This window comes from Gracilinanus agilis, chromosome 5 (assembly GCF_016433145.1).
Source record: "Gracilinanus agilis isolate LMUSP501 chromosome 5, AgileGrace, whole genome shotgun sequence".
NCBI classification, from domain to species: Eukaryota; Metazoa; Chordata; class Mammalia; order Didelphimorphia; family Didelphidae; genus Gracilinanus; species Gracilinanus agilis.
In genome coordinates, this window is record NC_058134.1 from 287,265,648 (window position 1) to 287,286,661 (window position 21,014).

At 51.6% G+C, this 21,014-nt stretch overlaps 1 protein-coding gene across 5 annotated transcripts; it reads left to right on the top strand.

The window, feature by feature from the left end:
* Positions 1 to 2,971: 2,971 nt before the first annotated feature.
* Positions 2,972 to 17,537, top strand: CALCOCO1 (calcium binding and coiled-coil domain 1). Of its 5 annotated transcripts, none has more exons than XM_044679636.1 (16): positions 2,972 to 3,035; positions 6,289 to 6,468; positions 6,735 to 6,837; positions 7,434 to 7,624; positions 8,821 to 8,979; positions 9,920 to 10,068; positions 12,926 to 13,016; positions 13,440 to 13,595; positions 14,072 to 14,326; positions 14,464 to 14,589; positions 14,865 to 14,960; positions 15,263 to 15,365; positions 15,544 to 15,746; positions 15,906 to 16,012; positions 16,176 to 16,247; positions 16,686 to 17,537. In XM_044679636.1, the coding sequence occupies exons 2-16, from the start codon at positions 6,313 to 6,315 to the stop codon at positions 16,858 to 16,860; spliced, it is 2,142 nt and encodes a 713-aa protein (XP_044535571.1). In that variant the 5' UTR covers positions 2,972 to 3,035; positions 6,289 to 6,312; the 3' UTR covers positions 16,861 to 17,537. The 5 variants fall into 5 exon arrangements, with proteins under 5 accessions (XP_044535571.1, XP_044535575.1, XP_044535574.1 ...); XM_044679640.1 differs by having other exon boundaries at positions 16,622 to 16,776; XM_044679639.1 differs by lacking the exon at positions 16,176 to 16,247 and having other exon boundaries at positions 15,263 to 15,371.
* The last annotated feature ends 3,477 nt before the right edge of the window (positions 17,538 to 21,014 follow it).

The window sequence follows — 21,014 nt, forward strand, 5'->3', positions numbered from 1 at the left end:
CAATACAAGCAGGCTTGGGAAAGAAACCTTAGCCAGTGGATGGGGTATCAGGGAGAGGCTGATGTTTTGCAATGGATACAAAAGGGAAGAGTCTGGACTGGGCTTCCAGGGAGAGGATTTTGATACAATGGGAGAAACCACTAAGACAAAAGGGTACTTTAACATTTGATTAAGATCTACCAGTTCCACCCAACTAAGACCATTGAGTACCTTAAGGTTTATTATTCAATCTGAAATAGCTAAATCTGAAACTTCTCTCGAGGTGAATTCTCACAGAACTGGGGCAAACTTGGGGTCTCCAGATGTCAAGATGATAATACAAAAGTTTTCAGTGTGGTGAAATCTAAATTTGACCTCTCTATCCTCTCAGTTCCTAAATTACTTGTTGTCTTTCCCTCTCATTTTTTGTTGTGTAGTGCTCATTATCTTTTTTTCCTGATGGGTTGAAAGCAATTTGAGTATAGTAGCTAGCATAGCACACATAGATACATGTTTGAATACATTTACCATTTTTTTACCATTGACTGTCATTAAAAATAGCTAACATTCATATGATTCACTGTTTACTAGGCACACTGCTCATGGCAATGCTGTGATATTGCTACTACAAGTATTATTATCCCTATTTTATAGATGAGGAAATGGGCTCCTGGAGATTGTCAGAGTTTGGATTTGAATTTAGATCTCCTGACTAAATTCTCACCACGCTGAATTGAATATGGCCTTCTTTTCTTCTCATAGGTTGTACACCCTTAGAAGACAGGAACTATATGTTTCTAATAACGTATGCCCCTTCACAGTTCCTAGTGTCTTATACATAACAGGAAATAATAATAATAGCTAGTATGTATATAGCTCTCTACAAATATTAACTCACAACAACCTTGGGGAGGCAGGTGCTATTATCCTCATTTTACATATGAGGCAGAAGTTAAAAAAATTGATCAGGATGACTGAGCTAGTAAATATCTGAGACCAGATTTGAACTCAGATCTTTTTTACTTCATGCAGTACTCTATCCTACTCCAAACAGGGGAAGACTTCTCATCAGCCTCATTCTACCCTGCCTCAGGGGCAGAACAGGTAGCCAAGAATAATTTGTTCTCATGGCCATGAAGGAAACTGAAACAGGTGCTATGTTTTAGAGCTTGGCCAGACATCAAGGACACCAAAGTCATACACCACATCTCTGACCATTGCCAGTTGTCCTGTCTTTTGTCTTGCCTCTGGACTTCGAGAACTCTGGAAGAGACTGAGGCTAACCATTTGGGGCAGTTCTTCCTCACTTCCACAAATCACAAGCAACACAAGATGTCACCTCATGTCATTGGTTCTCTTCAAAAGAAATCCAAACTACAATTCCACGTGCTCTGGATGAGTATTTGTTGATCTTCAAAGCTTCTTTCTTTGAACACCCACTTCTCAAGGTCATCCTGATTCTTCTCTCCCAGGTCTCCCAGTTAAAGAAAGCAAAACATCTCTCTGGCACTAGTCACCTTGCTTCCAACTAAGGATCAGTTTCTGCTAGAAGTTTGCTTACCCTTTGCCCATATCAGACACAATGCCAAGACACTGCCAGTTTTGCCCTTGAGTCACTCTGTAACACCAAGACAATCCATCTCAACCCATAACAGAAGAAATAACCCAGTGTTTTTATGGACCCATTGTTGGAGATCATCTGGATGAAAGGTATTCAGGGCAGGTGGCAGGATCTTGCAGTCCCAGCCACATGAGAATGAAGGTCCTGGAACTCAAGCCAGTCCCTGGAGGTAACAAAGAACAGAAGGACATCCCAACTAGGAAGCCAAAAGAAAACATTTGACCATCAGGACTAGCTCAGATGTCCCTTGGGTCCCCCATCCTTCCTGGTTCACAAAATAGCCAGGTATAAGCAAGATATATTCAGTGTAAACAGTAGGAGATCTCAGAGGGAAGTGGGGTTGAGAATAAGGAGGTTGCTGCTGCAGAGGATGGATTTTAATCAGAAGGAAATCAGAGAAGCTGAGGTCCAAACTTATTACATTAGTCCTTATTAAGCACCTACTATGTGCCAGGCAGTAGGCTAAGCAAAGAGGGTACAAAGAAAGGGGATGGGGGTCAGCCCCTGCCCTGCATGAGCGCCCAGCCGATGCAAAGAACTCTTTACAATTAAAATCCATGGGGTTGGGGGGTAGAGCACTGCTAGTAGGTGGCTCAGTGGATAGATCCAGGAGGTCCTGGGTTCAAATATGGCCCCAGACACACAACCCCCATGGCCCAGCCTTTCTGCTTTGGAACCCATACACAGTATTGATTATAGGACAGAAGGTAAGGGTTTAAAATTAAATAAAATTTAATTTAATTTAATTTAAAAAGATCGATTTAGGGTAAACTGAAGACAATTCCCAGGACGCACCCACAGGCAGACAGACCCCCTCCGGCTGCCAGAGCATGCGCGTTGGCCCCCCGCCTGGGCGGCCCCACCCCCATCCCCTGCTTCACGCTGCGGGGGAAGAAGGGATTTTTTGCAAACACTGGAGGAGGAAGAGGAAATTCGAATGGAAGGTGTAGGGCCCGGGAGTGGCCGGCTCCAGCGGGTCAAGGCTATCGCAGCGGCCAGTTTCCTGTTCTGTCAAAAGCACGTGGTTTTACTAACCCCCTCCCCACCTCACTAAGCTTCAGGCCCACACTCGACCCCACCCCCCTAAAAAAAAAAGTCGCAAATAACAACCCAATTAGCTTAGGCCGCCTGCCCTCCTGGAATTCTGGGAGATGTAGTCTTGCTTGGGCAGCAACTTAATTGGCCACTGCGGAAGAATGGACTACAACTCCCAAATTGCCCTAGTCCCCACAACCCTCTTCTCTACCATCTGCTCCGCATAGCCTCCTGGGATTGGTAGTTCTATGATACAGCCAACCTCGAAGCCTGGAGGGGAAAAAAAACTACAAGCACCGAAAGGACCTGCGCCCAACACGATTCCCCCTCCCCTCTCTCAGGCAGAGTGGTGTTTTTGTTGTTGGTGAAAGGTGAGGGGAACAGCTGATCCTCTGGTGGGGTAAGAGACCTGGTTCTAATTTTTATTTTTGGGGGGAGAGGGGAAATTTATGAAGTGTCACCTCAACTTTGCAGTGCTTGAAAAGGATCGCTAGGGAAACGGGACTTTTTAAAGGTTAACCCTTTAGTGGCAAGAAAGGAACCCCTCTACTGTTTGGGGGCGCGTGGGTTTGAGGGATCTCCTGAACTTTAAGGGGAACTCTCCACCTGCCTTCCCCTTCTCCCCTTAGATAATTCACTCTGAAGGACTGGGTAGGCTGGGGAGTGAGGAGAGAGAGCAATCGGGGGTGCTGAAATCAGGGTGAACCCCCTTTTTGATCCTCTCTCAAGCCAGCCATCTCCCTCAAAATCAGATCTGAGGACTTTCCCTGCCTTCCCTTGGAAGGGCACTTGAGAGCTCTGGGCTCCTGCGACAAGAGTGAGGGAATCTGGACACTCTTCTTCCCCATATGGCTGCTTCTTAAACTGATCAAACAAACAAACCCCTTCCTTAGGACGGTGCAATACATAATTTTCTAATTTTCTCCCAACCCTGGAGGAAGAATCCAGCTGGAATGGAACTTTGTTGGGGAACTAGAGAGTTTTATAAACTTCTCCCCAATTTAGACCTTTGGGAATAACCCCCACTCTACACACCCTACTCTTTCAGATAGTAGAAAGAATTGACCTGTTTGCAGGTAATGCAGAGAATCAGCAGGGCTTAACTTAAAGGTCTTTGAGCAGAAGAGAAATTTAAGAGAGTTTACATTTCAATTAATTTTCTGCTTGGTTTCCAAGAACTATAGTACCATCTGTATTTCTAGCTACCTTCTTCCCCCTGGCTTTATTTGGGGATTTTCTCATTTGTTTTTTAACTTTGAAAGTCTCTGCTCTATCTTCCCCCTCCTAGCACTAACCAGTATGGGTTTGTGATGTTTTGGGCCCTGCACATGACTAGTGGCATTTCCTGATTGGACACCCTATAAGTTGCGATGGGAGGAAGCAGGCAGAAAAGGGAGAACTTTCTCAGTCCTGGGTAATAGTTTCTCTTTTCTAACCCTCATATTTCCATCTTTTCCCTTCTGCCCCAAAGCAAACCAGAACATCCCTTCAACCTTTACTCTGTAGCTATCAGTCTCAGAAGAGTAACTTCAATATTTAGGACTGCAAACAGGCAGAAACTGGGAAGGAAGAGGCTGGTCTACTCTCTGCAGCTGAATTTGGTTTATTCTGGTTGAAGAAATCAGGAGATCAAGCATCCCAGTGGGATGGTGGGTCAGAGGTCCAGGAAGCAGGAGATGTCAGTTTAGTTCCTAATATCTCCTAATAATGGAAATGAATCTTACCTTCCCACCACCACACCAATCTCATCTGTGCCCAAGGGTGGGGTGTTCCTGGCTTCTGGCCTCTGCATTCCATCTCCCCCATCCCGCCACGTTCCTATCTGGTGTTTCACTCCACCCCTTGAAGCAGCCACCTCCAGGATTCCTGACTTCATGGGGTAATATTTAGGGAGTCCCAGCATACAGCCAATCCTTGCCTACCTTTTCTCTGTCTGATGCCTCAAATGGGAATGAGGAGAGTTGGGTTCCCAAGAATTTATAAGAGAAGGGGGACCCCTGGGTCAAGGGTCAGTTTGTATTTGGACACTCTGGCCAGTTCCTAGCCCTGGAGATGAAGCTGTTCTTTTCTGATGGTTAGTTTTTATTATCAATTGCCCTCAGAGTATTACAACCTCTTATAACTGCAGCTGTGTCAACAGCCTCAGGAAGCGGGTGAAGGGGTCAGTTTGACTTCTAACTGGGCGGTTGGGGGGAAGGAGGGTGCCCCTTTTTGCAATTTAATTTTGAATTCAAGAGCTTTGGAGTTAAGGACAGAGAGAGAGAGACACAGAGAGAGAGAGAGAGAGACAGAGAGACAGAGAGACAGAGACAGAGAGACAGAGAAAGAGAGAGAGAGAGACAGAGAGAGATAGAGAAAGAGAGAGAGAGAGAGACAGACAGAGACAGAGACAGAGAGAGAGAGAGTGTATGTGTGTAGGGAGAGGTGAGATTAGCAGGAACATGGAGCATTGATGTCAGTTAAAAGAAAGTATGAGCGGGGCAATGAAATTGGAGACTTGGAGCTGAAGGGGGTAGGGTTAGTTGGGGTTCAGGGCACTAGGCTTCTGTAGGTCAGAGATTTAAATTATGGAAAGTGTCTAAGCCCAGGGCTGGAAGGGACAAATGGAAGGTTGAATGCCTTGATTCTTCTATCCAAAGGTGAGAATACTTGGGTTCCTTGGGTCTAGGTTTGGTGCTTATAGTTATGTTTGAGGAAGAGGTTGGTTTTGAAGCATTGAACCCCTCATTATCACCTGATTACCAGACATCTCTACCTGATGGCTCATAGGCATTGCAAACACAACTTATCCAAACCAGGACTCATTATCTTTCCCCACAAAGGCAACTCATCTTCTTACCTTCTTTATTTCGGTCAGTATCACTGCTATCTTTCCGGTCACTCAGGTTCAGTCTTGGAGTCATCATTTTCTCTCTCCCTCCTCTCCCAGGGGCCCATCAGTAGGAATTTTGTCAGTCCTACCTCAGCAGTGCTTCTAGCATGTGTCCTCTTCTCTGGATTTTCTCAGCCACCTCTATTCCAGGCCCTCATTACCTCTGGCTTGAATTATAGCAAAAGCCTCCTAAGTGGTCTTCCTACTCACAGCCTCCTTTTACTCCAGTCCTTCCTCCTGCCAAATCAATATTCTTAAAACACAGTTCTGACCTTATCACTCCTCTGCTCAAGAAGTTTCAGTGGTTCCTCATCACCTCTAGCAAAAAATACGAACTCTCATTTGGCATTTTAAACCCTTCCCAAGCTGGTTTCAGACTTTTTTCCTAGACACAGCACATTACTTCTAACCAAACTGGTCTTGCTTTTTCCTCTCTGTGACATTCTAGCTTTGCCCAGACCCTCTGTCCTTTGTGCCTAGAACATTCTTCAGCACTTTTACATCTTGGAATCCCTGGCTTCATTCAGAGCTCAACTCTAATGCTAACTTCTTCTTGAGGCCCTTCCTTCATCTCCCTCAACTATCATCCATTCCCTCACCCTCAAATATTTTATTCAGATTTCATGTTTCCTTTACTATACCACCATTTCTACCCAGTAGAAAGTAAGTTCCTTGAGGGAAAGGATTGTTAACTTTCTGGCCTTCTACTCTCAGAAACTAACATAGTAGCTGATGCATGGCCAACTGAAGTGACTTGAATGAACCCTTTCTTCCCTGGCAGGACAGAGATATCTGAGAAGGCATCATGGAGGAGTCATTGCTAAGCCGCACTCCACCCAGGGGTGGGGTCACTTTTCTGAATGTGGCCAGGACCTATATTCCCAACACCAAGGTGGAATGTCACTACACCCTCCCCCCAGGCACTGTGGCCAATGCCAGTGACTGGATTGGCATCTTCAAGGTACCTGTCCCAGACAGATGACTGTTTTAGGTTAGAGGGTAAGGGGACCTAGGCCACCTCATTTAAAAGGGTGGGAGGAGGTGACCATGATGCTTCTCCCTTCCCCAATTTTCCAAAAACCTCTCCAGGATCCTTCCCACCCCTTAGTCCCTCTAATCTCTGCCTCGACGGCCCCAGAGCCCTCTTCAGTCCTCTCAGCAGACCCAACAAACCAGGCAGGAACGGTTCTAGCCTAAAAGATCCGTTCCGATTTTGGGCACTTACAGACAGAGGCCTCCTCAGTCCGAGACTATCACACCTTTGTCTGGTGTGTGGTGCCTGAAGGAGCAACGGAGGGCTCCGCTGTCCACTCCAGTGTCCAGTTCCAAGGTATGAGTGAAGCCTGGAGGCCTGGGAAAAAGAGTGAGGGGACAGGAGGTGTAGGGCAGGTAAGCTAGAGAAAGACTTAAGAGACAGGACAAATGGGCACAGTGGAAAGTGCTCACAGTTGCCTTTAGGGTGATGCTAAGAATCAGGGGTACCAGATGTCAGCCCTGCCACCCACATGAACCAGGCTTAGTCTTTTAGAACTGGGAGAATTAGTCAAGGAAAGCTTTCTGGAGGAGGAGTCTGGGAAACAGGGTTATGAAGGAGATGGCTTAGGAGGGAACAGCCTGGGAGAAGTGGAGAGGAGGGAGAGGAGAGGGGCCCATGAACCAGACTGAGGATCAATAGAGAAGATGCTTGAAGAATTAAGGGGCAGTAAGGTGGTACAGGGGATAGAGCACCCAGCCTGGAGGCAGGAGGATCTGGGTTCAAGTCTGGCCTCAGCTAGCTGGGTGACCCTGGGCAAGTCCCTTAACCCTGATTGCCTAGCCCTGGCCTTAGAGCTGAGACTGAGCCAGAGGGTAGAAGGAAAGTGCAGAGTTCGGAGCACAGGCTCCAGGTCTGGTCCTGAGCCCTCAGACAGCCAACTCTTCTCACAGCCAGCTACCTGCCCAAGCCAGGTGCCCAGTTCTACCAGTTCCGCTACGTCAACCGCCAAGGCCGAGTGTGTGGCCAGAGCTCCTCTTTCCAGTTCCGGGAACCCAGGCCCATGGATGAGCTGGTGATGCTGGAGGAACCCGAGAGTGGTTCTGACATCCTGCTCGTCGTCCCCAAGGCGACCGTGCTGCAGGTAAATGAGAGCCAGGGACTGGGAGCACTGCCTGGATAAGGAGAGGGGCCAAGCTTCAGGGCGGTCTCCCCTTCCTCCTGCATGGTCATCCTCAAGTACTCAGGCCTTGCCACTGCCCTGAAGGAACCTGGTAGAGGAGATGAGAGACAGCTGGATGGAGCTCTGCCTTCCAAGGACTCGGTGCATCAGTAGAGTCAGGAAAGTGGGCTCGAGACTAGGGGCAGCGATGCAGGAGATGCTTCCATTAGAGAGCCCAGCCTGGAGGCAGGATGTCCTGGGTTCAAATGTGGCCTCAGGCCCTTCCTCGCTGTGGGTCCCTGGGCAAGTCACTTAACCCCATTGCCTGCCCTTACCGCTGGTCTGCCTTGGAAGCCATACTTAGTATCGATTCTAAGAGAGAAGGGAAGGGTTATCTTCTTAGAAAGAAACAAAGTAGGGGATAAAAAGCAGATTAAAAAAAAGGTTAGAGAGTAGGAGAATCATCCAGATGACAGTACTAGATATGAATTAGCTACATTCCCTTAGATACATACAGCCCCTTAGAAACTCAAGGCCAAGGCAGAAATACAATGTGGGGGGAGGAATGCGATTAAAAAGAAATCTTGAGAACGGACAGGAAATTGTGGATCGGTCCCAGCTCGTGACTACAGACATCAGGAGTGGTTGAAGCCAAGGAGCCTTATTCCCCAGTGGGGTAACATGGGGGGGAGCCCCTTCTTCCGTTTGGATGAATCATGGAAAGGTTGCTGGAGGAGGGAGGATTCAGGCATTGTCAGGCCAGGCCTGGAGTCGTTACAAACATGTTACAAATGAATAAGGGCCGGAAGAAGGTGGAAGTGTCTGAAGAGAGCAGGGGGTAGGGGGATGTGGAGAGCTTTCCGGGCCTATGTGCCTCCTGCCCAGCCTTTCATAAAGATCGGGCTTCTCAGCCCAGAACCAGAACCAGTTCTTTTTAACCCTTCCGCCTTAGAAGCTATACTGAGTGTCGGTTCCAAGGCAGAAGGGCGGGCAGGGCTAGACAATGGAGCTAAGTGACTTTGTCCAGAGTCACACAGCTAAAAAGTGTCTGAGATCAGATTTGAACCCAAGACCTCCCATCTCTGGGCCACCTCGCTGCTCCCCACAACCAGTTTTGGGGAGAATCAGGAGAATGAGTGTGGGGAAGATGGCTCCTAATGGTACACCGGCATCTCTAGAACCAGCTAGAAGAAAGCCAGCAGGAACGGAACGACCTGATGAGGCTGAAGCTGCAGCTGGAGGGGGAGGTTAGCGAGCTCAAGAGCAGGGTCCAGGAGCTGGAGGCCACCCTCCGGGTCACCAAGGAGGAGCAGGCCAAGCTGATGGAGCAGTACAAGGTGCGAGTGCCTTCCCGGGAGGCCCTGAGGGATCCTGGGTGGAGGAGAAGGGGAAGGCCTGGAGGGGAATGGGGGGCTGGGGCTGAGGCTGGGCAAGAGAGGAGCCACTGCAGGGGACCAAAGGAGCCTCTGACCTTTCCTGTTGGGAGTGATGGTCAGAAGACCTGAGTTCCAGTCCTGGCTCTAGCATTTGCCAGCTGTGCCATGAGGCGAGTCATTCAGACAGGCCTCATCTAAGCTTCATCCTTGTGCACTGGGAACGTTCACTCTCCTACTTCTGCAGTTGGTGTTGGGAGGAAAAGCACATTGCAATTTATATGGGAGCTATGGGTTATTGTATGGAGTAGAAAAGGCCAGCACAGAGGCAGGAGGCCAGCACAGAGGCAGGAGGCGGCTGAGAGATCCTCAAAGGTTCTCTGCAGGGAGGATGTGCCACGGGCCAGTGGGACAAGCATTGGTTTCGTGGGCCCAAATTCTGGTTCTGCCAATCTTCTGGGTGGCCTTGGGCAATTCTTTATGGTTTTGTTTTTAAAATTTTAAATTTTTTAAAAATTTTTAGCATATTTTTCCATAGTTACATAATTCATGTTCATTCCCTCCCTCCCACCCCACCCCACCCATAGCCAACACACAATTCCACTGGGTTTTACATGTATCATTGATCAAGAACTATTTCCATATTATTGATAGTTGGCACTGGGTGGTCGTTTAGAGTCTACATCCCTAATCATATTTGGGCAAGTCTTTGTGCCTCAGGACCCTCCTCTATAAAAGGAGGGGGACCAGCCAGCTGGCCTCTGAAATCAAGTTCCCGTGTGGCAGTGGGAATCGAGGAAGAGGGAGCATTGGAAGTTTCTGAGCTCCCTTTCTCCTCTTCTGGCCTCTGGCTCCCCCTCAATGAGAGGAGGCTCAGCCTCCTTCTCCTTCTGGGGTGACCCAGGGACTATCTCGTGCTCACGGGGAGCTTAAAGAAGAGCGGGATGTCCTGAGCAGACAACAAGGAGACCATGTTGCCCGGATCCTCGAGCTGGAGGACGACATCCATACCATCAGTGACAAGGTGCTGGAGAAGGAGGTGGAGCTGGACAGGTAAGAAGACAGCCGCCCCACCACCCTCACCCCTCCCAGGCTAGGATTCAGGCTCTACCGGGGGAGATCCCATCCTGGGAAAGTAGGGGAACCCCCTCACCAAAAGGCACTCAAGGACAGGGCAGGAATGCTCAGAGTGGCATTTATGGCATTGGGAGGGAATAAGGTTAGACCGTCAGAAGGATTTCCTGACACACAGGATTACAAACTATTAGAACTGGGTCACCGAGGACCCATAGTTTCTCTATCCCCAGAGACTTCAAGTCAGAGAATCTTAGCATTAGGAAAGAGCCTGGTGGTTCATCTGGTCCAACCTCCCATTCAGGACAGAGAGCCCTTCTGTAAAATCTCTGATACAGAATCAGCCAGCTTTTTGCTTGAACGATTCTAACAACAGGGAGTTCACTCTCTTCTAATTTTGAACACTTTTAGTTGTGCAATTTCTCTCTCTTCAGTTTCTACCTATTGGTCTTGGTGTGTCTTCTGGAGCTTTGGTGGAATAACTCTCTTCCCTCTTCAACATGAGACCCTTTCGAATGAGACACATCTTCCCTTTTCCAGCTAAATATTTTCAGTTTCTTTAACTGTTTCTCCCATAATAGAATTTCTGGATCTTGGTTCCCCTCCTAGGCCAGGGTTTCTGAACTTTTTTTTTTTTTTTTTTTTTTTTTTAAAGCATCCTGGCCCCATTTGGCTCTGGCTTAGGAAGCTGATGGGGTCCTTCTCAGAGTGGTGTTTGCTGCCCACTTTCTTTCTTTCTTTCTTTTTTTTATTTTAGCTAGAGATCAGGGAAGAGAAAACTGGCACATTTTGTCCTCATCCCCATAGGCAGGCCCCTCTGAAATCTCCCTTCCTGACACCATCCATATCCTTCTTAAAATGTGGAGTCAACATGGTCCTCTGATTTGGGCTGACTAGGCCACACAGGCCAATGCTATTGTCATCTCTCCACCCAAACATTATCATTTTATTAATGCAGCCAACAATTACATTAGCTTTTTGGCAACCATGTCATGTTCTGGATTCTGACTGACCTTGTAGTAAACCTGGGTCTTTTCCCCGTGACCCACTGCTAAATCAGGTCACACTCACCTTGTACCTGGGCAGCTGCTCTTTTGAACTCTTTGCTTCTTCCTAAAAGCAGAGGGATAAATCAGTAGCCCTTTCGTGTCTCCTCTGGTCTATGGTACCTATAAACTTTGTCCATTAAAAAAGTTCAGGAAATTGGGGACAGGAAGAGCCAAGAAGAGGTCAGGCAACTGGGACCTGAGACTCGGGGTAGGGAAAGCAGTTATTGGAGCTGATAGGGCTTCCCTAGAGCCAGGAAGGATTTACAAGGTCATCCTGGCTTTATGTCTGCACCGTCCAGAAACAGGAAAAACAGTAAGGGCTAAGTCGGGTGAGGGCGCCTAGCAGTAGCAGGGGGGCACAGACTTTGAAGTTCACTTCCCAGTGAGGCTTGGCGTTGGGAAGACTTGTGTTCTAATCTTGCCACTTACTCAGCACCTGCTATGTGCCAGGGACAGAGAAGGATGAAAAATAGCCCCTGGTCTCAAGGAGTTCACAATCCAGTGAGAGAGACAACATGCAAGCCACTATGGACAAATAAGATATATACGGGCTAAACTGGAAATAACGACAGAGGAGAGCACTAGCATCAAGGAAAGACTTCTAGGTAGCACAATGGATTGAGTGACAGGCCTGGAGTTGGGAGGACCTGGGTTCAAAATGTGACCACTTCCTAGCCAAAGTGACCCTTGGCAAGTCACTTACCCTCCATTAGCCAGTTCTTGCCATTCTTTCATCTTGGAATTGATACTAGGACAAAAGGTAAGGATTTTAAAAAAAGAAAAGATGAGACTTCTTGTAGAAGGTGGGATTTTTGGTGAAGCTGGAGGGAAACAAGGGAAGCCAGGAGGTCAAGAGGAAGTGAGAGCATCCCAGCCACAGAGAGTAGCCAGGGAAAAAAGGCCTGGAGATGGGAAATGCAGCGGCTAATGGAGAGAACACCAAGGAGGCCAACACCCCTGAGAACTGAGTGTGAGGAGGAGGAAGGGAAAAGAAGGTGGAAGAAGCCTGGACAGCTGGAAAGGGCCAGGATAGGAAGCTCTTTGAACACTAAGCAGAGTTTTATAGAGAATCCTGAGTGACTGGAAGCCATTGGAGTTTATGGAATGAGGGTCAGGATGACATGCGCAGTTCCTCACTTTAGGAGAATCACTCGGGGACTGGAGGGGAGAGGGGAACAGCTAGGTGGCTCAGTGGATTGAGAGCCAACACGAGACAGGAGGTCCTAGGTTCAAATGTGGCCTCAGATACTTCTTAGCTGTGTGACCCTGGGCAAGTCACTTAACCCCCCTGCATTGCCTAGCCCTTATGCTCTTCTGCCTTGGCCCCAATAAACAGTAATGATTCTAAAATGGAAAGTAAGAGGTTAAAAAAGGAAAGAAAAGAAAACCACTTTGCTAGCTGAGTAGAGGATGAGCTGGAGTGTAAAGGCTCGAAGCAGGCAGAGCCCCCAGTGAGGCCATTGAGATTGTCCGAGCATGAGGTGAAGAGGGCCTGCCGGAGGGGGTGCCAGGGTCAGGAGAGGAGGGGATGTGGTGAGAGGCGGCCCAAAGGCAGAGACCACAGGGCTCGGCAGTCTGATGGGTATGGGGGAGAACCATCCGCTTAGAGATCACCAAGGCAAAAGGTGTCCAGGAGGAGACGAGAAGAGCCTTGGGGGATGGCCGGGTCCCGTGGCTCGTGGGTGTTGTCCGTGTGGCCCCAGCGCCCATTTTAACTCTATCTCAGTTTCCTCGGCTGTAAGATAAAGCCTCCAAGATCCCCCCAGTAACATGTTGTTGGTCCACAGGGTCAAGGACACTGTGAAGGCCTTGACTCGAGAGCAGGAGCAGCTTCTGGGGCAGCTGAAAGAAGAGCAAGAGGACAAGGAGCAGAGCCAGGTGAGGGGCCACGCAGGGAAGGGGCAGTGCCAGGTTTCCAGGGGGAGCAAGAGGTGCAGGGCCTCCACGGCACCATGTTTGCGCACGTGCAGGGGTCTGAGTCCTACCCCACAAAGACACAAGAGTTGTCGGGGCTGCTTGTGCCAGCTCTCCCAGAGAATCCTGAGACCCCAAAGGTTAATCGGTTGTATTAGGCTTCATGAATTGGGCCAGCCCCGTGCTCTCTGGTCCAGAGGCCTCCTTTACAGACATTTCTCCCCAGTAGAGGTGGATAGTGGATCGTGTGCCAGACTGGGAGTTGGGGGGGTTTGAGTTCAAATCCTGCCACTGACACGTTCGCTGGGGAAGCGCCACAAGGTCTCTCAGCCTTGGTTTCCCCGAGAGCTGCTCGGGTCCAGCCCTCATGCCTGTGATTCCCCGCAGGCCGAGCTACAGGCCTCACGACGGGAATGCTGTCGCCTGAGTACGGAGCTCCAGAAAGCCAAAAGCCACCAGGGCCAGCAGGCCTCCCAGCTCCAGAGACTGCAGGACGAGGTGACCCGGATCCAGGCTTTACTGGACGAGGCTCAGCGGCGGATCGTGAGTGAGGGCCGGGCAGCAGGACTAGAGCGGAGACAGAGGCTGGAGCATTCCTAGCGTGGGTGACCCAGGCTCAGGCCCTGCACCCCACTGCCTCGCTGGGGCCTTCTGGCTTAGAACAAGGCACCCGGGGTGACAGCTCCAGATCCAGCCTGGGTGACCCTGGGCCGGTCACTTAACCCCATGGCCTAGCCTTTCCTGCTCTTCTCCCCTGTATCTCTTCTACGCCAGGTCAGGGTTTTTTAGGTGTAACTGGGAAACGTTTAACAAAATAAGTAAAAGCACCACTGCTGTTCACTTGTGGCTTGCTGAGTCAGCGTGTAGCCCGCAGAAATCCATTTGAGTTTGACCCTACTAGTGCAGAGGAAGCCTGGGAGACCCCGAAAAAGGGAGAGACAGGACTGCGGGGTCTCACGGGAAACCTCAGGGTCGAGGCCCGGCTGTAACTGCCTCCCGGCCCATCTTCTCCCCTGGAGGCTGAGCTGGAACCTCTGAAAGAGCAGCTTCGGGGGACCCAGGAGCTCGCCGTCTCGAGCCAGCAGAAGGCCGCCCTGCTTGGGGAGGAGCTGGCCAGCGCAGCCAGCACCAGAGACCGGACTGTGGCCGAGCTCCACCGGAGTCGGCTCGAGGTGGCCAACACCAACAACAGGCTGGTGGAGCTCAGTCTGCACTGGAGGGAGGACAAGAGCTCGTGGAGCAAGGAGCGTGCGGGGCTCCTGCAGAGCATGGAGGTATCTGGCAGGGCCCCGGGCCTCCCCCGGCCCCCCCACGCGGCCTGACCCTCCTGGCCTTCCCCCAGGGTCGAGGGAGGCAGTGCGGGGCGGCCCGAGAAGTAAGGCCGGCCTCCTCCTCCTTCCCATGGCTGCAGGCAGAGAAGGACAAGATCCTGAAGCTGAGCGCCGAGGTCCTGAGGCTGGAGAAGGCGGTGCAGGAGGAGAGGATCCAGAGCCAGGGGCTCAAGGCTGACCTGGCTCGGGAGAAGGACTCCAGTCTGGTAAGGCGCCCCGGACCGTGGGCCAGGCCCGGGAGGGCCTCGAGGCCTGGGGTTCAGCTCCGGGAGGAATTGGGGCCGAGGGAGGGTGCGCAGCCCCCGGATGCACGCAGCCTGAAGCAGAGCCAGATCCTGGCCACCCCCTGCTCGGGACTCCCGGGCCGAGCTGGGAGGGTCAGAGAAGGGGCTGGAGGGGCTGGCTTGGGCCCTCTGGGCCCCGAAGTCCTGTTCTAGGAGACAAGTTCCAGACTGTGCCTTCTGCATCCCTCATCCCCCAGGTGCAGCTGTCAGAGAGCAAGAGGGAGCTGACAGAGCTCCGGGCAGCCCTCCGAGTGTTCCAGAAGGAAAAGCAGCAGCTGCAGGAGGAGAAGCAGGTAAGAAAGCCCAGAGCTGAGGAGGCTGCCGGGGCGGCCCGGCACCAGGGGGATGGCGGGGAGAGCCCGGCGAGGGTGTGGGGAAGGGCCTTCCCGGAGGAGCTGGGCCCCAACGTGAGGCCTGGGACTCTGGCACAAGACGCTGGGACGGTGATCTGGTCCCATCATTTGTGTTTAACTCCTCACCCACTGCCGTGGAGGCGGAATAAGGCCCACCGGCAGCAAGACTGTGGGGAGCCCTGGACAGAAGCCCCGCATCTCCCCCAGATGTCCTCATCCCTCCCTACATGCCTCCAACCCAGGAACTGCTGGAGTACATGAGGAAGCTGGAGGCCCGCCTGGAGAAAGTGGCCGATGAGAAGTGGAGCGAAGACGCTGCCACTGAGGATGAAGAGGCCACCCCCGGTCTGAGTCCTCACATCCTTGAGCCCCTTCCCTTCCCCTCCGTGGCCCCTTGGGCCCCTGCCCCCTCCCAGGGTCCCCTTGGGATCAGCCCCTGCTCCCTGCATCCCCCTCAGGGTTCCAGGCCCTCTGGAGAGCCTCTTTGAAGGCCTTGACCGCCCCTCCTCTTCCTCACGCCCAGGCTGTCCTGCGGCCATCCTGACAGACTCAGAGGACGAGTCCCCGGAAGACATGAGGCTTCCCTCCTATGGCCCCTGTGAGCATGGGGGCCCCGGCTCCGACCCCTCTGGACCCCGGGATGCCTCTGCCCGTGTGGTCATCAGCCAGCCGTGCCCCATCGCTCCTCATCTGACGGGGCCCCCCGATGACAGCAGCTCAGACTCGGTGAGTCTTTGGGCCAGAGAGGGTCGGGGCCAAGAAGTTCTGAGCAGAGGTGGCCAGCCTGCTCCCAGCCCCCCCTCTGCTCCCCATGCTCTGGGCCCCCCTTGCCCAGGCCCCGGCTTCTAAAGTGTCGCCCCCTCTGCCCCGGGTCCGTGTGCCTAGGAGGCCGAGGATGAGAAGGCGGTGCTGATGGCGGCCGTGCAGAATGGAGGGGAGGAGGCCAGCCTGCTGCTTCCTGAACTGGGCAGCACCTTCTATGATGTGGCCAGGTGAGGCACCTCCCCAGACCCCCCACTCAAAGCCTCCCCTGGAGGAAGGGCCCCAGGGTGGGGGCTGCCACCCAAGGCCCAGACACCTCTAGGTTCTAGCTTGGCTCGGCCTCAGGACATACATCAGAGGCTCCCCTTGTGATGAGCTTCTGTGTCGTTTTAGCACCATCTTCCGCGGAGCCCAAACCGCCCTGCACCCCCTCTCTCCTGCCCTCCCCCCCCCCCTCGCCGGCAGGTAGGTGTCCGGGCCTCTGGATGGAGGGAAGCCATCAGGGATCTTGGGCTGAGCGAGGGGGGATGGGAAGGAGGAGAGCCGGGGCCCAGTGTGGTCAGGGCCCCCCCAGCCCAGGCCCCCAGACTCAGGGAGATGGGAGAAGTCTGCCACAGGAGGATGTAGGCCACCGGCAGGCTCCTTTTGGGCCTCATCGGGCAGTAGATGGAGACGGAGGGAAGAGTGCAGAGGGCTGAGGGCTTCTGGGCTTTGGAGACCAGAGGGAGGCCCCTGGCCCTGGGCCAGGCCCCATAGGCCTCTGGGGGGTGGCGGGTGGCGGTCTGCCCCCCAAGGATGAGAGCACCTGGGAGCCTGGGCATCTGGATTTCTGCTCCTAGGATCCGGGAGGAAGGGCTGGGCCAACCAGACTAAACCACCTCCCCACCACTCTGCCTCCCCTAGTGGCTTTGTTGGGGGCCCCCTCTCCGAGGCTGGCCCAGGGGGCCCTGCCGCCCCCGCCTGGAAGGAGTGTCCCATCTGTAAGGAACAGTTTCCCGAGAACGACAAGGACGCCCTGGAGGAGCACGTGGATGGACACTTCTTCTTCAGCACCCAGGACCCTTTCACGTTCGAGTGACGCACACGCACACACGCACGCACATTTGTGGCAGGCGAGAAGGCCCCCACAGGGGCTGGGGTGGCACCTCCTGCCCCACACGACAAAGCCCCGTCCCCGGCGGCCTGAGAGAAGAACGGGGGAAGGGGCTCCGGGAAAGGGCCTGCAGAGAGGAGACGATCCTCTCCCAGCACCCCCCATCAGCACCCCGGCTTTTGCCCCGTCAGTGCCCCAGAGTCGGCTCCCGCTCCTCCCCTCAAGGTTTCTACCTGTTCAGCCGAGTTCTTCTGTCTGGGTTTGCATGGAAGCCAGCAGGCCTCATGACTCCTTCAGGACCCTCCAGCCCCAGGTTTCTTCTCTTTCCGCCCCCTCGTTGCCCTTCCCCAATTAGACGTTGAGTTTTGTGGTTTCTTTCGGGGTAAAGAGGCCCCCCCCCCACCCCTCATCCCTTTCCTGGCAGGACCCTCCTACCCCAGATGGAAAAGAAAATTCATTTGTGCCTTTTGTGGTGGGGGAGGGGGGAACAGCTGAACCACGTCTCCTGCCCCCTGGCCTGCCCTCGTCCCCTCAACAGCAATAAGATGAGAGTCTTCCCTAGCTCCCCGCCACCCCACTCACCTCCCTGACCCCCACCAAGCTGTGTGTAGCATGGGCAGATATTTATATGACGTGGATCATAACTTCTAATAAAACGTGTTCTTACCATAAGCTGTGACTAAGGGAAGGGGAACCCGGGCTCTCTGGGGCTCTGGTCTCTGCCCTCAGGGGCAAAAGGGATTGAGGCCTTTGGAGAAAGGATCTGGGTGAGATCCAGGCCTGTGTCCCTACTGCTGCCAATTGGGGGGGAAGGGGGGAGGCAGCACTGGAGCAGAGCCCTGAGTGGCTCTAGATAACTTTCTTGGATGTCACAGAGGCTGAGGGCTCCCTCCCTGAGAGCAAGGAGGAGGGAGGAAGAAATCGGAGAGCTTGGACATCACCAAGCCCCTTCCAGCCCTATCCGTCCATGGCCCTGAATCTCCTCTGGGAGCCCCGATAGGGCCAAACATTGATATTTATCTTGTTCCCCATAGTGCCTAGCACAGTGCTTAGGCACACAGTAGATGGTCGATAAATACTTAGCAATGCAAAAAAAAAATATCTAGATATAGATTCCTCTCTCAGAAAGAGGGGAAGACCTTGGTGATGGGGAAGGGCCCACACAATCCTGCCAGGCCCCGGCTTCCTTTAGCAGCCTTTATAGCATCCAGGGTGAGGAAGCTGGTAGTGGGCAATGGCAAAAGGGCTGGGTTTGGAATATGCCATCTCTGGGTTAGTTTACTCATCTGTAAAATGAGGCTGTTTGACTACATGATCCCAAAGCCCCTTCCCTAAGAGATGCACTCATTCTCCTTTTGAAAAAATGGAATAAATCTCCCTGCCAAAGTGGCTCTCCCATACCGATAAAGGGATTCTTCATTCCCTAACACTTCCTCCAGTGTTCTGCCACCTCATTCCTTCAGCCTGACAGAGGCATGTACTGCCCCCATCACTGTATCCCCCAGGCCCAGGTTCTCTTTCCCCCAGTGGCTTAGGCCCCGACTTCTCTAGCTCTGCCGTGATGCCCAGCAGAAGCGTAGACATTGGCACCAACCAGAATGCATCCATGGTGACATGCCTCTCGCAGCATTTATTGAGCACCCACCTGCTCAGAGGAGCCCAGAAGCGCCCACAAGCATGAGCACACTAGACAAGGATCCAAACATTCAGATGTTGCCATGAAAACGCCCAGGCGTACAGAACCTGATGGTCCCCAGAGGAGGATGTGATGTTATCCCTGCTCCCTACCACAGTCACGTCCACGCTGGCCCTTCTGCCAGCTTCTGGCCAATTCCTCCCCCCTCCCTTCAGTCCCACCCACACATGAAAGTCTCCTAAATCCCCTCCTCACCTCCCAGCTTCACCTGGACTTCTATCCTCCCCCTTCCTGTGGTACTCTGTCTCCTAGCAACCTCACCTCCCTCCCTGAATCCCTTCCAAGGAAATTAGCGATAATGGATCTCTTCTCTCTCCATCTCAGCCCCTCTTTATTGATCCCCCTTTAATGAAAGTTAATTATAACAATGATTTAATTAATAGAATCCCTCTCTTCCTTTATTGCTTCCCGTATTAAAACTATTAATAAATACGAGCCAGGCTGACAGAGGCATCCATCACCCGATTGGGATTACCCCCCTCATTGTTCCCTCCCCCCTGCCCTTACTGTCACTCTCCCTTGGCCTATAAACTTGCTGGGGTAGTAGGGGTTAATCAGAGAGGAATTATGAGCCCAAACCAGTATGAGGTCTGTTTAGGAAGTAATCACTTGGTGAGTCTAGAGAGGGAGGGAGCAGAAACCCAGTCATCCTGTCCCTTAAATCCATGGCCTTCTAAACATGGGAAGAGAAAGAAAAATCAAGGAAGGAACTCAGAAATCCTAAAAAAACATTATTTTCAAAATCATGCTGTGACACAGGGAACTGGATAAAGTGGCTGGTGGAGATGGAGCCTCCCTCCGACAAGTCAGAGCACAGACCCCCCCACTGGAAGCAGGAAACAGAGACCCAGACACCCATTCTAGGAGACAGGGACCACTTGGAAGGAGAGCTGGCACTCTAGAAAGAGGGGAGCTCAGAACAGGGTTGGATGGCCCCCAGTCTGAGGGAGGACACACAGACATAAGAAGCAGACTACGCCCATCTTCAAGGCTCATCTCTTAATTACTGGCTGCCCTCACCTCCATTCCCATCCATCTGACCCTTCCCCGCCACCAGGGCTTGGAACAGATATTTCTTCCTGCCAGAGAGATTTTCTCTTTCTCTTCCCCAGCTCTGTTCTTCTCCTCCTTCCCAGCCCTGCTCTAAGCTCTCCTCCAGGAAACCTCTAACCCACCCCGGGCTTCTCTTCCCAACTGTACCCATTATATATGTGCAGCGGCTCCCACTTCTGTTCTCATCCTGTCGGTGCGTTGTTTTTCTCAAGTCTGGGAGTTCCAGAGCTGTAGATCTCTTTCCTCCTGACCTCCCCAAAGCATCAAGGACAAAAACCTATATGCTGTGTGAGGCAAATGACTGGCCTTGCAACTGATGCGTGGATTTGGCAACTCACTCCTTTGGGGCCTATTTTAGTTTTTTTCCAAGACATTTTAATGCTTTTTTCCCCTTAAACTCTTACCTTCTGTCTTAGAATAAATAATAACTATCAGCTCCAAGACAGAACAGTAACGGCTAGACAATTAGAGTTAAATGACTTACCCAGGGTCACACAGCTAGGAGGTATCTGAGGTCACATTTGAATCCAGGTCCTGCAGGCTCCAGACCTGGTGCTCTATCCATTGTGCTACCTAGCTGACCCTCACTTCCCAATAACTGCCCCCCAAAAAGTAGAATCCTCTAGTAACAAAGAAATACAATTAAGTAAAAAATAAACTGATACATTGACCATATTTGACAGTGTATGTCTAATTTTGCAGCTGTAGGCCACCTCTTGTCTAAACCATCAGTTTCTTGGCCTATCTTACCATGTCTAAACTGGAAATAATACTTTATTCTTCCCCTCCTTCACTCTATTGACTTCAAAGATAACAGATATGAAATCACTTAAAGATGCTAAAATTAGAAAGGCTTCATGTTAGAGAAGAGAAATTCAGACAATTGAACAATAGATACATGCTGAGATAACATGGCAATATTGTTATGGGGTGTTAAACAGAGAGATGGCTAGAATCTTAGACAATATCTCTTCCAATCTTCCTATTTTACAGGTTAAGAAACTGTCCCTCTAGGGAGGTTAAGTGATGTGCCAAAGTCACAGTGGGAGTAAACAGCAGAACTAGAACTCTAAACCCAGGCTTCCTGATGCCGAGGCTGGTGATCTTGCCTGAATGACAAAATGTTTCCCAGTAACTGTCAGGTGAATGAAAACAAATTTGGGGAAGACCATCAAGACACTGACCCTGCAAGAAATGACCCTTGCTGTCACTGTTCCCAGGGGTCATTGCTGTTGAGTTAACCCCCACGCTCAAACTAAGGGACATTGACTTTAAAATTCAGAGGATCAAGGGCAGCTGGGTAGCACAGTGGAGAGAGCCCCAGGTCTGGAGTCAAAAATACCTGGGTTTGAATCTGACTTTTAACACTTCCTAGTTGTGTGACCCTGGG

Excerpts from the sequence above, each read along its gene's own strand:
- CALCOCO1 (XM_044679636.1), top strand. The coding sequence starts at position 6,313 with ATGGAGGAGTCATTGCTAAGCCGCACTCCACCCAGGGGTGGGGTCACT. Across the intron at positions 7,625-8,820 it reads CCAAGGCGACCGTGCTGCAG|AACCAGCTAGAAGAAAGCCA; the intron begins GTAAATGAGAGC and ends CGGCATCTCTAG. Across the intron at positions 15,747-15,905 it reads ATGACAGCAGCTCAGACTCG|GAGGCCGAGGATGAGAAGGC; the intron begins GTGAGTCTTTGG and ends CCGTGTGCCTAG.